The sequence below is a fragment of the Diadema antillarum genome, unplaced genomic scaffold (genome assembly GCF_040938485.1).
Source record: "Diadema antillarum isolate AM-2024a unplaced genomic scaffold, OU_Dant_1.0 scf00000069, whole genome shotgun sequence".
Lineage (NCBI taxonomy): Eukaryota > Metazoa > Echinodermata > Echinoidea > Diadematoida > Diadematidae > Diadema > Diadema antillarum.
The window spans coordinates 2,732,474-2,750,390 of NW_027270958.1; the positions used below are offsets into that span (position 1 = coordinate 2,732,474).

At 38.3% G+C, this 17,917-nt stretch overlaps 1 protein-coding gene across 1 annotated transcript in view; it reads right to left on the reverse strand.

Moving 5' to 3' along the window:
* The window catches only part of LOC139716704 (FAST kinase domain-containing protein 1, mitochondrial-like), a 56,733-nt gene extending 42,598 nt beyond the window's left edge, over positions 1-14,135 (reverse strand). The window contains exons 1-7 of the mRNA XM_071628234.1: positions 11,483-14,135; positions 10,955-11,062; positions 8,826-8,939; positions 7,812-7,968; positions 6,418-6,532; positions 4,883-5,085; positions 4,501-4,582 (exon numbers count right to left, since the gene is read on the reverse strand). Coding sequence (XP_071484335.1) covers positions 4,501-4,582; positions 4,883-5,085; positions 6,418-6,532; positions 7,812-7,968; positions 8,826-8,939; positions 10,955-11,062; positions 11,483-13,877 — 3,174 coding nt within the window. The 5' untranslated portion in view covers positions 13,878-14,135. The remainder of the gene's footprint in view (positions 1-4,500; positions 4,583-4,882; positions 5,086-6,417; positions 6,533-7,811; positions 7,969-8,825; positions 8,940-10,954; positions 11,063-11,482) is intronic.
* Between the last annotated feature and the right edge of the window lie 3,782 nt (positions 14,136-17,917).

Consider the following 17,917-nt stretch of genomic DNA (forward strand, 5'->3'; position numbering starts at 1 on the left):
GATCTTTGCTGTAGCCTGTGACCCCATGTCACAATCAAGGAATTCTCCTGTGGCTGGTATTTCGGTTTGAGTTGATGCATGTATTCCTGGATTCAAAACCAATCCAATGTGTTTTATCAATTATCCAGTTCGAACCATCGGAAATCCCCCTTCCGATTGTATACCCGCATCTGCCAATCCACAAATTTCAGACATATTTTCAGACACAAGTTAACGCATCCGCATCTGGCTTTTTCTTTCATCATGACTGTCAGCGTGCACAGACCAAGTCAGCAGGCCCCTGTAGTTTCAAGTTCAATTCTGACTCAAAATAACCTGCAGCATCCTTTTCATTAAATCATGTAAATCCTAATTTGAGTTTCAATGATACAATGTAAGTGGAAACAATATTCAGATTTTCCTTCTCTCTGCTCTTCTTAATTCAGAAATCATTTATCTTTTCTGTTTTGATGTGCATGTTGCTGATATGTTACTTCTCATGCGTATAGTAAATCTAACACATATCTCAGGTTCAGTTGCACCATGCAGCCTAAATGCATTTTGCCAGATTATGATGCTGAAAAAGCACCAAAGTTTATTTGGTGAAAACAGATTTGAAATGGCCAAGATATCAAAAAACAAAGTGGTCCTAATAGGATATCTCTGTCATTTCAAAACCAATTTTCATCAAATAAACTTTGAATTCCTCTTAGAATCATAATGCTCTTTAATATTCTAAAGGCATGGTTTCTAATTACGTCGTATGTCCAAAATAGTTAAAATCTGAATCCCTATCTCAATCAAAACTATATCCCTGGAGGTGCATGAAGCCCTGCAAATTTGGTGCAACAATTGCAATTTGTTGGACTAATTATGCCTTATTGATCTCTTCCTTTCATCTTTTCTATCATATCATTCTTTCTGTCTCTCTGTATATATGTATATATATATATATATATATATATATATATGTATATATTAAAGGTAATATATGATATATATATATATACCACATATATATATAAATATATATATATGTACATATATATATATATATACATATATATATGTATATAGGAGCTATATATGGCATGTATACTATACATGCCATATGCAAATATAAACATGTGTATACACTTGGTATACACTTTGTCTGAATATGATTACCTTGTATCAAAAAAAAAAAAACACTATTTCAGGTTTGCGCACAATCAGACTAACAAAATTCTCACTATTGAAAGTGCAGGACCAAGTAGATATCCTCATTGGGTTGTACAAAACCTAAAGAAAAATGATATACATTGTATTTATAAGGATGTGATAAAGATATGTGGCTGGACATCATAATGTTTATTGTAGATTTCTGTTCTGACGTTAGCTCAAGAAATATGGAAATGGAATTTTGCAAATGATAGGGTACAGGTTTGTATATTGCATTACCAAATTGTATGATGTCAAGTTCAATCGTCCCACACCATCTCCTTCCCTCCCTCTCTCTTCCATACTCACAATCTCTTTTCAGGTTCACATCACGAACACAGCACAAATATCCATGAGCCATTAAACATTTATAAATATTACATGCTGGAGATATATTTCATATCATCATTGCTCTTTATGGCAGGTGTCTATAACCTGCAACATTATACTCAGGTGGAATTTCCAGACAAAAGGTTTGGATGTCCAACATTACATGAGGGCACATTTTGCATATCATATGAATCACCTTTCTGCATATAGAACTTAGAAACTACTGTAAAACATGATATTTTCGCAACATGAAATTTTCTCCAATTGGAGCCGATGGCTTTCTTCGCGGCATGAAATTTTCGCGAGTTGCCTCTAACATTCAATGCATATAGTGTAGACAAGAACTGTTCCGTGCATTTTAATTTCGCAAATTTTGGTTCTCGCAAAATTCAAGAAATTCAAATGCACGCGAACATTCCTCGTTTTACATTATCATAAAAGAATGTAAAATAAAACCAAATAGCAAAATTAACCATCTAATCATTTTATGCAAAATTTCATTGTAACTGAAATAAAACTTCTGTTAAAGGTCTCTACAAACCTGATACATGTCAATCTCTATTGATGCCTTTTGGTCTGTACATTATACAAATGATGCACAGGACAGAGTGGATCAGTGAGAATTTGATGCGCGAGTTTTACTTTGGAACTGTTTAAACCCACAAACACAGCGAGTGGGTTTTAGACTGTTTCCAAAGTTAAACAAGACATATTCTTTCTCTCTCTCTCTTTATATTTTTTCATAAGTCAAATTCCACCAGCGCTTTAATGTTGACATGGGTGTTAACAGAAAATAAAACACAGGATGTTGCAATAGAAGAAAACTGCTTATCAGTTGGATTTGGGATGAAAAAACATGGATATCTACACACAACAAAAATGCATTGTGCACTCCATTCTGTACAGAAATTAATTTGAAGCATAATACAAAGTCACATGCTAGAAGTGTAATCACAGGGCCTGTGTGTGTTGACCATGACAGATTTAGGGAAATTGAAGGTAAGCTTATAGCCTTCACATGAAGTAATTTTTGTCCAGAAAATGCACTACATAAAATAGAGACTATTTGATTTAGGGAAATTGAAGGCAAGCTTATAGCCCTAACTTGAAGTTGTTTTTTTTTGTCCAGAAAATGCATTACAAAAAATAGATACCATTTGCTCAGAAATTTCAAAATATTATTGCACCAAATGATCACACTGTTACGTGTAGGTCGCCTGCTAACATGAAAGCAAATGTCTGGGACATCTACGAAAATTAGCAAAAGTGATACAGTTGTCATTTTCATATTGCAGACAAATAACAACAACAACAACAACAACAAAACGGCAAAAACAGAGAAGGTACTTGGCATAGCTTTCATTTCGTTATACCTACCACAGAACAATCAAGGCATACAGCAATGGAAAAGTTGTAATCATGCTCGCATTTGGGAAGTACAATGTACAAACTCTCGTACGATGGTATTTCAATTTCTTCTTTACAATCCTAAAGCTTTCGTATAAAAAATAAACTTCCCGCCAATACCTATAACAATGCACTTGAAGTATGGAGTTCAACCACTAGGTGGCTACACCACTGTTCAACAAAGTCTTTAAGGTGCAATAGAAAAATCAAGTAGATCCATGTACTTATTAGGTCACTGACATTGTGGTTTTTACATTCACTGGAGGCCATTAGAATTTGATAACTCCTCTTTAAGTCCTCACAATCCAATGTAAGGTAGATTTTTTTTTCGCATGAATACCTAGCCAGCAAAGTAGAAAATGTGAGTTGAGATCCTAAGGGTTCTGTGCACATTCTTTTTAGAAACTTCCTCCTCTCAGCATGTAGCAATGGTATCCATACACTCGAGGAGCAACCCAAGATCTGATCACAGTTGGTTTAGCCATCATATCACTATGATTTTTACTAGTCATTGTTTAAGTATTCATTAAAGTTCAGTCAAAATTATTCTCTGTTTCAGCATATTGTTGTCAATTAACAATCTATTCCAATTTTTGAAAAAATCCTAATTGTTTAATTTGTAAGTGATTCTTAAATTGGTAACACATTCCAGAAGAGAAAAGTTCTTCTTATTTCTCTCTCAAATTGGCATTCTTTTTTAGACTTCTTTCTGGTCGTGTGCAGATTTACTGAATTCCATCAGTTCCATCTAATAATTTTCCACCAAAAAAAAAATATGCAGTGAAACTCAGACGTGCCAATTCAATAATCGCAAGATGATAATTTCTGCAAAGAAATTCCTTTTGGACTCACTGGGTTTTATATTAGAAAGGATTCAAACCTCATCTGCATACATAGATGGAGGGACAGCTAAGGCCAAGCCATCCAAGGTCAGATCCGACAGACACGTAAGTGGATCAATTATGGACTTGTAGGATAAAAGCATTGAAAAAAACTTTTTTAGACAGTCTGTTTGTCTACTGCAGCATTTGTAGCTTGATAATCACACACTCACTATCAAAATAGGGATCATATTTCTTCTGCTCATTGGATATATTAAACCCGAAAAATATTGCTTGTATGGGTCAGAATACCACAAAAGGTTGATAGAAGATACTTGATTCATCACAGGAGGGTACATTCAAGACTCCATTCGCAAACAAAGTAGTAAGTGAATTGAACGTGTGTATGCATGCAGGTGGGATCTCACATATCAACACACTTTTTAATACATGTACTAGGTGTATATGTAGTCTCTGATCGCAATATACACAATCATGAGGAAGTCACCCCTGCATAATACAAAGAATCAGCTGCAGTCTATTCCAGTCATTAACAGTGATGACACTCCACCAGCCCAGAAAGGTCTGTCTTAAGTAATCCTCTCCTCCACAGAAATATATCTATCTCTTATTGTCCTCTTCTCTTTCTGAAATGCTTTATTTCATTTCCCATTAGAGTACATCAATCATGACTATAGGATCTAAGATTCAACAATGCTCTTAAATCCCTGGGACAGGTCATTTCCCCGAATGATGACTTCACAGCTTTGGATGCCTTAGCAACGATGTTGGAAATGGCGGTGCTGACGTTGATGGTGACAACGGTGATGGTGACGATGCTGCTGCTGATGGCAACGTCGAAGACGATGATGATGACATTGATGATGGTGATGATGGTGATAATGGTGAGGATGGTGATGATGATGACGATGACCTCGATGATGATAGTGATGATAACAATGATGGTGGTAACGGTGATGATGACGATGATGGGGATGATGGTGATGAAGGTGATGAAAGTGATGATGATGATGATGATGAAGATGATGATAATGATGATGATAATGATGACATCGATGATGATAGTGATGATGGTGATAACAACAATGGTGGTGAGAATGATGATGCTGATGATGATTGTCTACTTGTCATCTTCCATTTCTCCCCAATCCTCAAGCATCCTGTCGACCATGTCCTCATTTCTCCTTGGCTTCCTTCTTGCTGCCTTGGCATCCTCCTCCGTCTCAGCCACAAGGAGGGGCAGGTTGCCCCCCACCAGGTCCGAGAGGTACAGTCGTTTCGCCTGGAAGGTCGACAGGAGGTCGCGACTCCAATCCGTGTAGGGAATCTGTGGTGATTGAATGATGGTGGCATGAAAATATCAACTGAACGAGTGAAATCATCCTGAAAAATACAAAATTATAATCTCTCATTCCTTCTGTGTGCATACTGGTATACAGTCAAACAGCTCTTGACTTCTTGATACAGTGCTTCAGAACAGCACATTTTATATACTAGGAATATTAGATATTTTTGTTAGAGAACAAGGAAAAGTAGAAATTACGCGGTGCGTAATATATGTCCCCGCCGGAAGTAGCATTTTGTAGCAAAATGTACAACATAGGTCAAAAATCAAGGTCAAAGGTCAAAATTCTGTGTAGAAGTTTGAAGCCCTCACCTAGTGCCATCACATAAAGCAAACGGTATCAAAATCAGGTTAGAAATGGCGAAGGAGTAGCATTTTGTAGCCAATGTACAATATAGGTCAAAAATCAAGGTCAAAGGTCAAAGAAGTCAAAGGTCAAAATTCTGTGTAGAAGTATTTGTTTTATAAGAAAATTTAAAACAAGAATATCACACAGGTACGACTGAAGATTGTCCACCCATGTATGCATGCGTGTATTTGTGTTCACATGTAAACACTCACGGAAAAAAGTATGGGCATGTCCTTGCCAAGCTTTTTGATCAGCAGTCAACAATACCTTCAAATCTGTCCTAGACGTAAAGTTAGAAAGCCCACTCAGGTGGAGCAATGTGCGTATTTTAAAGTGTAACAGGAAGACCATGGTGACACAATAGGGATTAAGGGGATTAGGTAATCTGTATTTATTGACAATTAGATCCTAGATGTCTGCGCCAATCGGTAAAAAAGCACTCCAGTGGGTGGCCAACTGGCAAAAAGAGCACTTTAAAGATTAATTCAGTGACCATTACCAAACATTCCTACTTTTGTAAGTTTTGGAAAAAATCTCCAAAGTCTATGTAAACTTAGTGTCTCATTTCATCTTGTTCTGTAACTTTAGAAAAACTGCACAGATAAATTAAAAAGACTGTTATGCCTACATATACCCTCCTATTCAGAATTAGCACAAAACAATTGCCTATGTTGCCCCTCCCCCACATTCTGGTAGATTTTTGTGTGATTGGTACATTGTGTCATATGTCTAAAACTGGACACTGTGTAAGACTGTCCCTTGGTGGTACTTTCATATTTATGTTTTTCTGCCATATTAATTTTGGTCCTTTACAATTAGTTCATATAAATACAGGAACATCAAAACCTAAATCATTATTGCAACAATGCACTTAGTGGGAATGACTTCAACAGACTTTTGAGAATTTTCACTCCCTGCATATGCACACAAACAAGGGAGAAGCCCTGTCTTGTGCACACACTCACCGTGGTGTACTCGTAGCCCAGCATCTCTAGATGCCGCCGTTTCATTTCTACCCAGCTGCTGACACGGGTGATATTGGAACACAAGTCAGTTGGACGGATGATATCTATGGCAACTCTTTGGGAGTTAGGGCAATTAGAAAAAAACAAAAACATAAAATGTACATACATCATAATTGTTACAACTTAGCTTGTGAATAAGATACTTGAATTGTAAAGAATACTAAAAAAAGTGTATAGTCTAAAATACAAATGAAAGCTGAAGAACTCTTAGCAACAACAATAAATAACGGACATCTTGATGGCTAACAAACAAATAAATTGCCTAAACGAGTCACTCACTGTCTTATTAAGAAACAGACCTCAATGAAAGTACCATTTTGTAGTGTTTAATGTACATCCATTTCCCTGTTATATCTTGTGAATAAATCAGACATGATTATGCCCTTTCAACCCTGCGCAAAAGATTTCTACAAATTTCGGTATCAACCTGAAGTCGGCTGACCACAGAGGATCACATGTTTACATGTATGACTGAGTCCCTTCCTTTCAGCGCACCCTGCTCTGGGTGGATTTAAAGCAGAAAAACTCTTAGATACTGTTAACCCCCTGCCCCTAAAAAACAATAACAAACAAACAAACAAACAAACAAACAAACAAACAAACAAACAAACAAACAAACAAACAAACAAACAAACAAACAAACAAGCAAGCAAACAACAACAACAACAAAACAGTGCCTTGTGATAAAAATAATTTCAGCTCTGACAAGCAAATTGCTTCATCATATCCCAAATAAGAATGTGATAATTTTTGATGAATATTATATTTCCTTGGTGCCAACCACTGCATATGACAAAACATACAAGTTGTACCAATGCACATTCAGAAGAAAAAAAAAAATTGAAGCTAAAAATCACACTTCATTAAAAATGGGAAAATTGTACATTCTATTTTATGATATTAAGCAGCTGAATTCTATTCACAAGCCCCCAAAATGTATCTAACTTCAAAAAGGCTCTCATTTTTGATGACATAAAAACATGCTAAATATTGTAAAAACATAATAAATATTTGGGTTCTCTGCTATCTGGATAATAACTATCATTACTATTAGTGCACCCCTGTCATAATAAACACGGTTATTACAAAATTTAGGATACGAATGAAGTAAAATTCAAGGCCCAAAACTATCATCTAGATATCTTTATACACTTTATTTGTTTGGATATAACAAAATTTCTATACCGTATATTGAAAGAAAATTGCCGGTCCTGAGGACTTCATCATAACGGAGTCTTCTGTATTCATATATTGCCAGGTAAGACCTGGACTTGTATTATCCCAATGGCTTGGCAATATTTTTATCCCAACACACCAAGTATAATTGCATCTACCTATGAACACCCGGCAGACTGCTTGTGTCTGGTGTGACCGTCTCTGAAGAGTGCTGGCTAGCTCCGACCTCATCCTGCCTTGATACTCGACTACCGAGTGAGCTGTGGTTTATGTACTCTACAGGGTTGCCGCTGCTGTCCAGGAGGCATTCAAAATCTGCCATCGGGTTTCAATAGAAGAAGACCAACATAGCTTATTACTACGAGTCTACTGATAGTGTTGCGGGCAAACTTGAAAAGTTGATACAAACATAATACCGTAAAAGCTGTTATTATTGCATACAGATATTTTTGCGAATGAGGAGGTTACAGACATTTTCATGAGATGCTGTTTTTCACGATCTGACACTGATGCTAGCATTCACTCCACCACTTTACTGTACAATGCAATATTTTTGCGTGTTCTTGATTTTGCGGCTCAACAGTAATTCCAAAAATTATGAAAACTAAACCCTCGTGAAAATAACATAGCTTTTACGGTTGTAACAGATTCTCACATGAACAAATCATGTCATTACTTTAGGAGATATGACAGAAACAGTTTTGATGGCAATTGCAAAAACCTGTTCTGAAAGCAAAAATGCAAAATCAAATAGATTTCTGTAATGAATGTGAATGTCCTGTGATGACGATGGAATGACTTACATTTGATTGTATTTTGAATTTTGCTTCAGCTATTAATGGATTTACAAATATATATACATGTATATAAAAAGATGCATTGTCATCTACAATAATTAATCCTCGAATAAAAAGCTACCAGTGATCCACTCTTTCATTCATTCATTCATTTTTTCATTTTTGATAGAAACAAAAAATATAACTAAAAAAACAACAACATGTGCATATGCTTGCAAAACTGTGTTATAAATTTGCTACAGATTGTTTATTAATATAGAATTGAAACGCACATTGCTTTGTTTGTTTTTGTGTTGTTCAGATGTACTCTATTGCATCACAGATTTTTATGGTGGAAATCTGACATTGATTGTAGCTTGAATGGTCAGTACTCACCAATAGTGTATGCATAGGGGGTAACAGCGTTCTTACGCAGGTAAGATGGTCCCCCAAGGATGTCCACGAGAACGGACTCTACATCAAGCTTCAGGTAGTGCAGCGGGGATCTCCCTGGCAAAGGATCATAATGACAGCTATTAATAACAATGACAGTTACCATGGGTATTGCAGATTGTAAATTGTTAGTACTGTCCATCCGACATCAGCCCTCACAGTGTATCTGTGCATGCATGCAACTTTGGTGAAATATGTCGTGAAAACATGGGGCTGAAATATTGTTGAGGTAAGTTGTGGGAAGGTGAGTTGAAATAATGTTTGTAACTAGTGAACTACACTTTTGTGATGGCAAAGGTTAATTGTTTATGTTGCTGCAGAAGACAGAAACAAGTAAAATATTGAAAATGCACTCAAACAGAAAGCATTTAAATTCTAACCTTTGGTAACTATGAGAATAAATGCATTATTAGTATGAACAAGTGCAAAAAATATGAACAACAATGGCAGTCATGGAAAGACAGTAACAGTTCAATTAATAACAATGAATGAAAGTATAGGTATAATGAAAGACACATATATGCATCACAAGTGAAAATCTCATGACAGATGCCCATAAGGACGACACACAGAATCGAGATGAAGAATTACAATCTACGGTAAGACTGAATGCAAAAGTTCATATGCTTAACTGTTACTTGAAACAAATGTTTGTGAAGTAAAGAGATGCCGAATTTGGATCTCTCATTGATGACACCTCAAATGAAGACTATGGCTCAGCACTACATCAGGTTTTGGAATCAAGCCACATTTCCTCGCTTTCTAAGCTCATCTCTTCATTCAAGTGTTTGACCTCATTCAGAGGTCTGTACAATTCCTTTGATGACCAGTGTTTACTGCCCAAAATAAACTCCATTACTGACTACAAATTTACTTCCAGTCATCAAAACCTAATCTAAAAGATATCATATTCAGCAAAATGGTTAAGTTTGGATGCCTGATTTGTAAAACAGAATTTTGAGGTAAAGCAAACACCACACATACCATGCAAGAGATGTTATAAACTTTAGGACTGGAGCACATGACAAAATTTTCTTATTTCACAGCTAAATCACCCGGCTGGCAGTTATGTCAGCATTAATTTCGCAACTTTTTTTTTTAAAGCAATGTGGTGACAGATCACATCATCAGAATACCTCTTATGTTGACCTCAAAGTTTGGGCATGGAAGAAGAATGACTAATGGAAAGTTGTTTTTGTGAGCACAGTTAGTACAACAAAACCTTGAGAGCAAAATGCAACATATTATTCCTACCAGTCCCAGTCAAAAATTCATATTTGAATTTCAAAATCAAAATTATCTTTTCATTATATAAAGTGACATTTTCTATAGAGAGTAAACAAAGTGGCATGAGTGTTCGCAAAAACCTAAGGATTATTAGTTATGCATAATACAAACACAATGCAAGAACACAAGAACAAGAAAAATGGCACCAATTTGAGAGAGAGATGCAAATGAATGTTGCAAAACTTGTGGCAAGGCACAGTACCTTTGGTGGAGAGTTGCTTTTGTGCTTTTTTTTTAAAAGAAAGAATAGAGAAGAGATGAATAAAAAATCATGATGCACACAACACACTGCTATGGTCACAGAAAGCTGAATGAAATTCATACACCATCATAACACATAAACATGAAATGGAAGGTATGCATGCAGACGCTGTCAAATGTGTAAAGATCCTAATGTCATTGACAATTTACATATCTTTCAAACTCCAAACCCAACTGGGCTAGATACCTAATATTGGGAGGGGGGGGGGGGGGGGGGGGGTGTGGTGGGGAAGACACAGGGGAGATAGTAACATTGTTCAAACTGTCTACCAAACAGACAAAAATGACCATGACAGGTTTAACAATAAAAAGCTATAATAACTCTTGGCAAGATGTGTAACTCTCCCCACACCATTATCAATGTTTGTTTGCCATGTGAATACATTCTGATCAACGACCCCAAAGGTTGCACATCATACCTCCATCTCATCCACAGAGCATTTACTATCAATGGTAGAGTGAGTCCAAACAACCAGGCTCACACAGCAGTCAGGCTAGAGCACTGCCTATTATATAAAACTCACCTGCTTTGTGTGCAACCTGCTGACTGAACCAAGGCACTCGTAGCTCAGGGAAGTCCAGGCACACAATGCGATTCAGATCTTGCAGCTGGCTAGATAAGTTTCTTGACACTAGCAGAGTGAAAAAAGAAAAAAGAAAAAAAGAAGTCAACAACAACAACAACAACAACAAATAGAATGAGATAACAAAGCTCATCTACATAGTCATATAAGATGTTGCAGTACCGGTACCATAATTACCAAAGGCAATTTCAAACATGACTTTCTTTCACCCTGCATGCAGAGAAATTGCAAAACCTTCAAATGCATCATTCTTCCTTATGGACAGAAGAGTCTACTCTTTCACATCTTCAAATATCACCATTATCAGAAGTCTTTGCTGAGATGTCACGCATGTATAAGAGTAAAAAAGTTAGATAAAGATTCCAATTTCTGTCTCTTTGAAGGTACCTATATGGAAAGTGCTGAAAATGAGACAGATGATAGAGCATATTTTGTGATGAAGCATTACTTCTTGGTGTTTTTACATACCGTATGTTTTCTCCATTGTCCGCAAGAAGTCTATGCTGAAAATAGTGCTGAGGAGCTGCGTGGGGAAGTACTGGAGGACAGCAAAGCGTAGGGCAATGCCAATCAGTCTCGAGGGCCCCAAGTCTGCCATGTAGGGCATCACTCTGGAGTCACACAATTCCTCCAGGAACTCCTCCTCACCAGATGGCTGGAAATTCCCGATGATGAAGACCTCCAGGATGTCACCGACATGGAAAGGCGACAAGTCGGCCATGGCTGACCAGACGGTTGACTCGATTGCTGTGAGGAAGGGTTTGTTGTAGATGCGGTGCTGGATGAGGAGTTTGGCAAAGGCTACTGCCGTGGGTGCATCTCGTATCCTGGAGGGATCGAGTTCTGGAACAGAGTGAGGCATTTCTTCATCATTCCTTGCGCATGAAGCGTCGGCGCTGAGTGATAAGTATGCAGATTCAGTCGCAAAGACTGATCTCCTCACATAGTTCAGTAGCACCTGCAGACCAACAGGATCGTCGGGAGACTTTGGGGACAAGTTGTTTGAGAAACCAGTCAGCACGAAGAAGACCCTCCGCAAATCATTGCCAGTCAATTTTGGCATCATCACCAACACCTGTTCCCAGACCCTTGGATCAATGTCTTTGGCACTGACGCCCATGTTGCTCAAGGCATCCAGGGCAAAGACAAGAACATTTGGTGTGATGGCATCCCTGAGTTTTCTGTGCAGTTTCTCAATGAAGATATTCTTGAGCTCAACATTGGTTGTTTTAGACGACATCAAGAAATGAGAAACATTCTTCATGGCGACAAGATCTGTAATGCTGTCTATATTCTTGAGAACATGAGCTTCAATAACTGTAGGCAAGTGTCCAGACCTGATCTTCATGCGGCCGACTGCATTGCAGAGTCGTCCGAGCCTCTCATTGGATAAATATGGCACTATTTGGATGGCTTTCTTGATGATCTGCGGCTTCAGGTCAGGCGGGGGATCGTGGCTGAGGACTTCGATGAGAGCGAGCAGCTGATGTGGTGCTTCAGCAACTTGGAAATGTTTTTCCACTTGCTCCTCAAGGAGACCCCTCAAGTGATAATCCTGGAGGTACACCCTGCGCAGGCTGCCGTAGATGATGGCAAGTTCAATTGGGGAAATGGCTGGGATCTGTGGAAGAAGTAACTGACCACTCTTTTGCAAGATTCTTTCCTTACACACTCTATCTCTCAGAAGCAGAGAACCTTGAATGATGCGTCGAAGATCATTAAACCCAAAGGATGCCCCTTCAACAAAGAGCTTGTGAAACGTCTCTGTGAGTCTCCTTTCCATGTCCTTGGAAGACAAACTGGCCAGTGTATAGAACATATGAGAAAAATCACTTGGACTTGCAAAGTCGTCGAGAAGTTCCGCAAATCGGTGCATCATCCGTCCAGCAAAGGGACTCTGATGTTTGCCCAAGAGGAAGACGGCCTTTGAGAGTGGGGCGAGTTTGCTGGTGTTCAAGTCTGGAATGGCATGGTACAACTTCTGGGTGATGGTAGCAACAAGTGGCTCTGTGGCGTCCACACTGCAGTGCAAGAGCCCCAGCAACAATCTGCACATAGCTCCGGAATCGGGCTCTTCGTCTGCACGGCCAAGGAGATCCTTGGAGTGGGCGATCACATTTCTTATTATGGCACTACCTTCCTGACAGTCTATGCTGTAAACACCAAGTATGTCCTTGACTGATTGGGCACAGCGTATGAACATTGCAGCATCGTTCAAGTCAAACGTCGGAACTCGGCTTGCACAGGACACATAGAGAGCCGCGATGGCTTCAGAAGTCACATCAGGTGCTCCAAATTTGAGAATTAGGTAAAGAGTGTTGAGTGCCTCTGCATTTGTCATCGAATGCGCATGTAGGCAGATTTTCTCACAAAGCTGTGGCAGCAATTCGTGGTGCTGAAGGGTCTCCAGGTACTTCAGCCACAAATTAACATCTGATCTAAAATGCCAAATGCACTCCCAGAGTCGGTTTATGGAAGTGGCAACATCTTGTGGTGTGAACACCTCCAGATGTATGCCTATCAAAGAGAGTATGTGCTCAATTTCCAAACTGTCGCCAAATTCGACGCAGCTCGGTGACGATTCAAAATCACTGTTGAGGAATATGTTTGAAGTATGGGCTGCACTCTGACACTGGTCCCGTGTGTTTGTCTTCCGGGCCATCTTATCCACTTTAGAGACAAGCAATGTCGATGACAGCACCTGCACCCCAGCAATTTTGGGCAAGTTTGTGCGCGAGCTTGCTGTGAAGAAGAGTGCTTGCTGTATCTGATCATGCAGCATGATGTTTGGTCTCAAAGTCATTGCAGAAACAAACCTCTGCAATTTCTTAGAGCATCTGGCACAGATGTGCAGAAGAGACATTGTACTTTTTCACTGTCCTTGACCGGTCAAATGGACAGAGCAGTGACACAATTTTCCCAAGCGGAGATATGCCATAATTGTGAAGATCTTGCCCATTCCATCAGGAGCATTCTCAAGGATCCACAAGGCACTGAATGAAAGAACAGGAAAGGTAGCCTACTTCATTACAATGCATTAATTATTTCCCACCATTGTTTTTGAAATTATATCAATAGCATAGATCTTGGCAAAGCTTTCATCTAAAATTTGTTCTGACATGTAAAGGGCAAACTGTTCTAGATATGAAAAGGTGGATGTAATTTCAAATTATGGAATTTAGCAAGTCTTCAATAAGACTGCAATACACACTCTCTGGACACAATGTACACAGCAAAGGGTTAGTAAAAGTGTTAGTAACCACTGCCGAACTAACACAGAATACTGTAAAAGTGGATATTTTCGCGCGACTAATTTTTCGCGCTCGGCCGGATAAGAAGAGTTTCGCGTGTTTTTAATTCCGCGGTATCAAGACATCAACTACAGGAACATATGGCAAGCAGAAATATTCGCGTGCTTTTATTTTCGCGCTAGTTTCTGTTTGCATGAAATGCGCGAAAATTTCAACACCGCGAAAATTTCCACTTTTACAGTATTCCAAGGAGCTGCTCTATCCATTTTCAGAACAATGCAGCCTCCTGCTGGATCTGCCATCATGTAGGAGGATCCACGCCACACAGTTTTTACTTGCACTTGAGCACTAATACTCACAAAGTCACATTTTATTGTACGATGCATGCGACTGTTATGTTGTACACATACATGAATAGCGCCCCCTCATGACACACAGCCCGAGTTCATCTCAGTATGACAGCAAGCTTTGTACGATTATAAGAGCTGCAACAAGGGATTACTGCATCAAGGTATCAAGAAATGAAAGTAGGCCAAGTAATGAGCCTTGAATTATGCCACATGTGATTCTTTTCCGGTCAAATAATGAGCAATTTGAATCTAGTTTGTACATGAGTGTAGTAGTGCATGTTTATTTATGCTGGGCAGGATTTGTTGAATATTTTTTTCATAACCATTTAGAATGTTTTCATGAAAACCACAATCTTTAGGGGAAGTTTATGAAGCAAAATTGCACAATTATGATAGACGTCTATGTTCAAATGCTTTAGAGTTTGACAAGTCAATATGGTCTAGGCCTAGACTCTATATGGTAGATATCTACACACAGAATTCAGATACACTTATGCAATGAAAAGTCAACAAAAAAAATCAATGTTCTTCTTAGCTTTGTCAAGTCTTAGTTTTACTGTAGATATCAAATAGGGCTTAAACAAGTTACGTTATCAACACACGTTTTACACACGAAGACTTATCGAATGTTCCAGTTCTGGATACCAGAATTCATAATGTACAATTAGATACAGTCATTTTTACAGAACAAGTTGTGAAAGATGTTATATTGAAACTGGATCAAACAAAATCCCCCGGTCCAGATAATGTGCAGAATCGTATTTTGAAAGAAATTGTAGATTGCATTTCGAAACCACTTGCAGACTTATTTACTAGATGTCAATGTCAAAAGGTGAACTTCCAAAGGCATGGAAGAATGCTAATGTTTCTCCAATTTACAAGCAAGGAGATAAGAAGAAACCAAATAATTATCGGCCGGTGAGTTTGACTAGTAATATTTGCAAGTTAATGGAAACCATTTTCAGAGATAAGATTGTACAACACATGGACTCAAATCTGTTATTTACAGAGGAGCAATATGGTTTTAGGAAAGGAAGAAGCTGTGGTGCACAGTTATTATCTGTATCAGAAACATGGACAACAGTATTAGACAATGGTGGAAACGTCGATTGCATATATTTAGATTATAGTAAGGCATTTGACAGTGTACCTCACGAACGACTGATTAGGAAAGTAGAAACGTATGGGATCACTGGGAATCTTTTGAAGTGGATTAAGTCTTTTTTAAGTGAAAGATCACAACGAGTGGTGGTCAATGGTGTTTTATCTTCACAAACTGCAGTATCTAGTGGAGTCCCACAAGGTAGTGTTTTGGGGCCAATTTTGTTTCTGTTGTATGTAAACGACCTTCCTGATGTGTTGTTAAGTGGCAGATGTGAAGTTAAGCTCTTTGCTGATGACACCAAGTTGTATTCACAGATATATGATAATGATGATGTACTGAATCTGCAAACTGAACTAATTAGAGTGATGGAATGGTCAAAAAAGTGGCAGCTTCCTTTTAACCAGGAAAAGTGCAAAGTTATACATTATGGAAGGAATAACCTATGTGTCAATTATACAATGGATGAAACAAACCCGCCCATTCCAGTAGCTACATATGTAAAAGATCTTGGAGTAAATTATGACAAGAAGTTAGATTTTACTCATCATGTGGACACAATTTGTACTGCAGCGAATCATAGGATTGGAATTATCAATCGTACATTTTCTACTTTCAATGAGAAAGGATTTATTCAACTGTACAAGTCTATTGTTAGACCGACATTAGAATATTGTTCATCAGTGTGGCATCCTCATTGGAAGAAGAATGTTGTAAAAGAAGAGAATGTACAGCGTCGAGCTACCAGAATGATACGTCCACTCAGACCTTTGAGTTATGAAGCAAGACTTAAACATTTGAGATTGCCTTCATTGGCATATAGACGGCATACCGATATGATGCAGATCTTCCATAAGATTATGAATGGGATTGATGATATGAAGTCCTCAGATTTTTTTGAGTTCTCAGTTGGAGGAAGGACGCGTGGTCATAGGTTTAAGATGCTGAAGAAACATGTAAAGTCCAAAGTGAGACAGTCCTCTTTTTCTCAAAGAGTTATTAGAGTAGTCGACAGCCCATCCGTGAATAGTTTCAAGTCTAACTTAGAGAGGTTCTGGAGTCAAGATAAGAACAAATACAACCCTGACGGGATATTTTTTTTGTCCATGTTATACTGCACAGCGCCTAACTAAAAGTTATTAATGTCATGTAATGACGACACCAAGGGGCAAATAAGTTAATATAACTTTAAGCCCACATCCAAGGTATGTTATCCAAGGTATGTTATCAAGTACCGCTGGGGTCAAGTTCTGCATGCGTACACAACTAGTCACAAGATCATGGAAGATACAATGTACTGCAGACTTTCTAAATTTTCCTTGTTAAATGTTGGTCCAAAATCGTAAAAAAGAGAAAAAATGCTGAAGACAGTGAATGTAATTTTAGGTAGTTTTAAGTCTCAATTCAATTCTTCACTGCACTAGGACTTCAGTTTGAACTTGTCTTCCACTCAAGTTCTGCTTATCATTTCGTCTCTACGAGTGGTACATTACAAAATACAATTCTGTTTCAAACATCATGAATATGAGTCTGTGACACGAGGGCAACGCTCAATAAAGTTAATTGCTGGATGAGCAGCTGATGATGAGGATGATGGTAAATTACGCATACGTAAACCGACAAACAGCAATTTTAATTCTCTGGGCTGGATCAATTAAATTAAATTTATTTTATTTTATTTCAATTAAATTATTTTACGTCTAGATTTTAGTGCAGTACCTTTTCACTTGCTCAACAAAGTTGATTTAAACGACTGTAAACATATGAAAACTTATGCAGTAGAACCTACCGTTTGTAATTTTTGTCTCAAGTTACTGATCTCCCGTTCACAGCACAGATATAAATTTCAAACACAGCTCACAGATGAGGTGGCCGAGAAAGTCCGCACTTGACACAGAAACCAGCAGATGGGACTATCACCTCGCTCGACACGGGAGACCTTTCATTATTCAGAATTCTGGAGATTTGCCCTTAAAAGAGATATCAGTGATCATTGGCAACACGATATCTTTTCATATCAATCAATACGGATATATCAATTACCATTTCTCTCAGAATCTAGCTCAATGGATCAACTGCAGTTAGCTTCTTGTTGATTCGAGGGCCCCGATTTGGCATCGTTTCGTCCATGCCTGCGCCTGCTTCCCTTGCCTCACTACTACGTACTGTACTAGTCTTTAGCGTTCGCATCGCGTCGCAG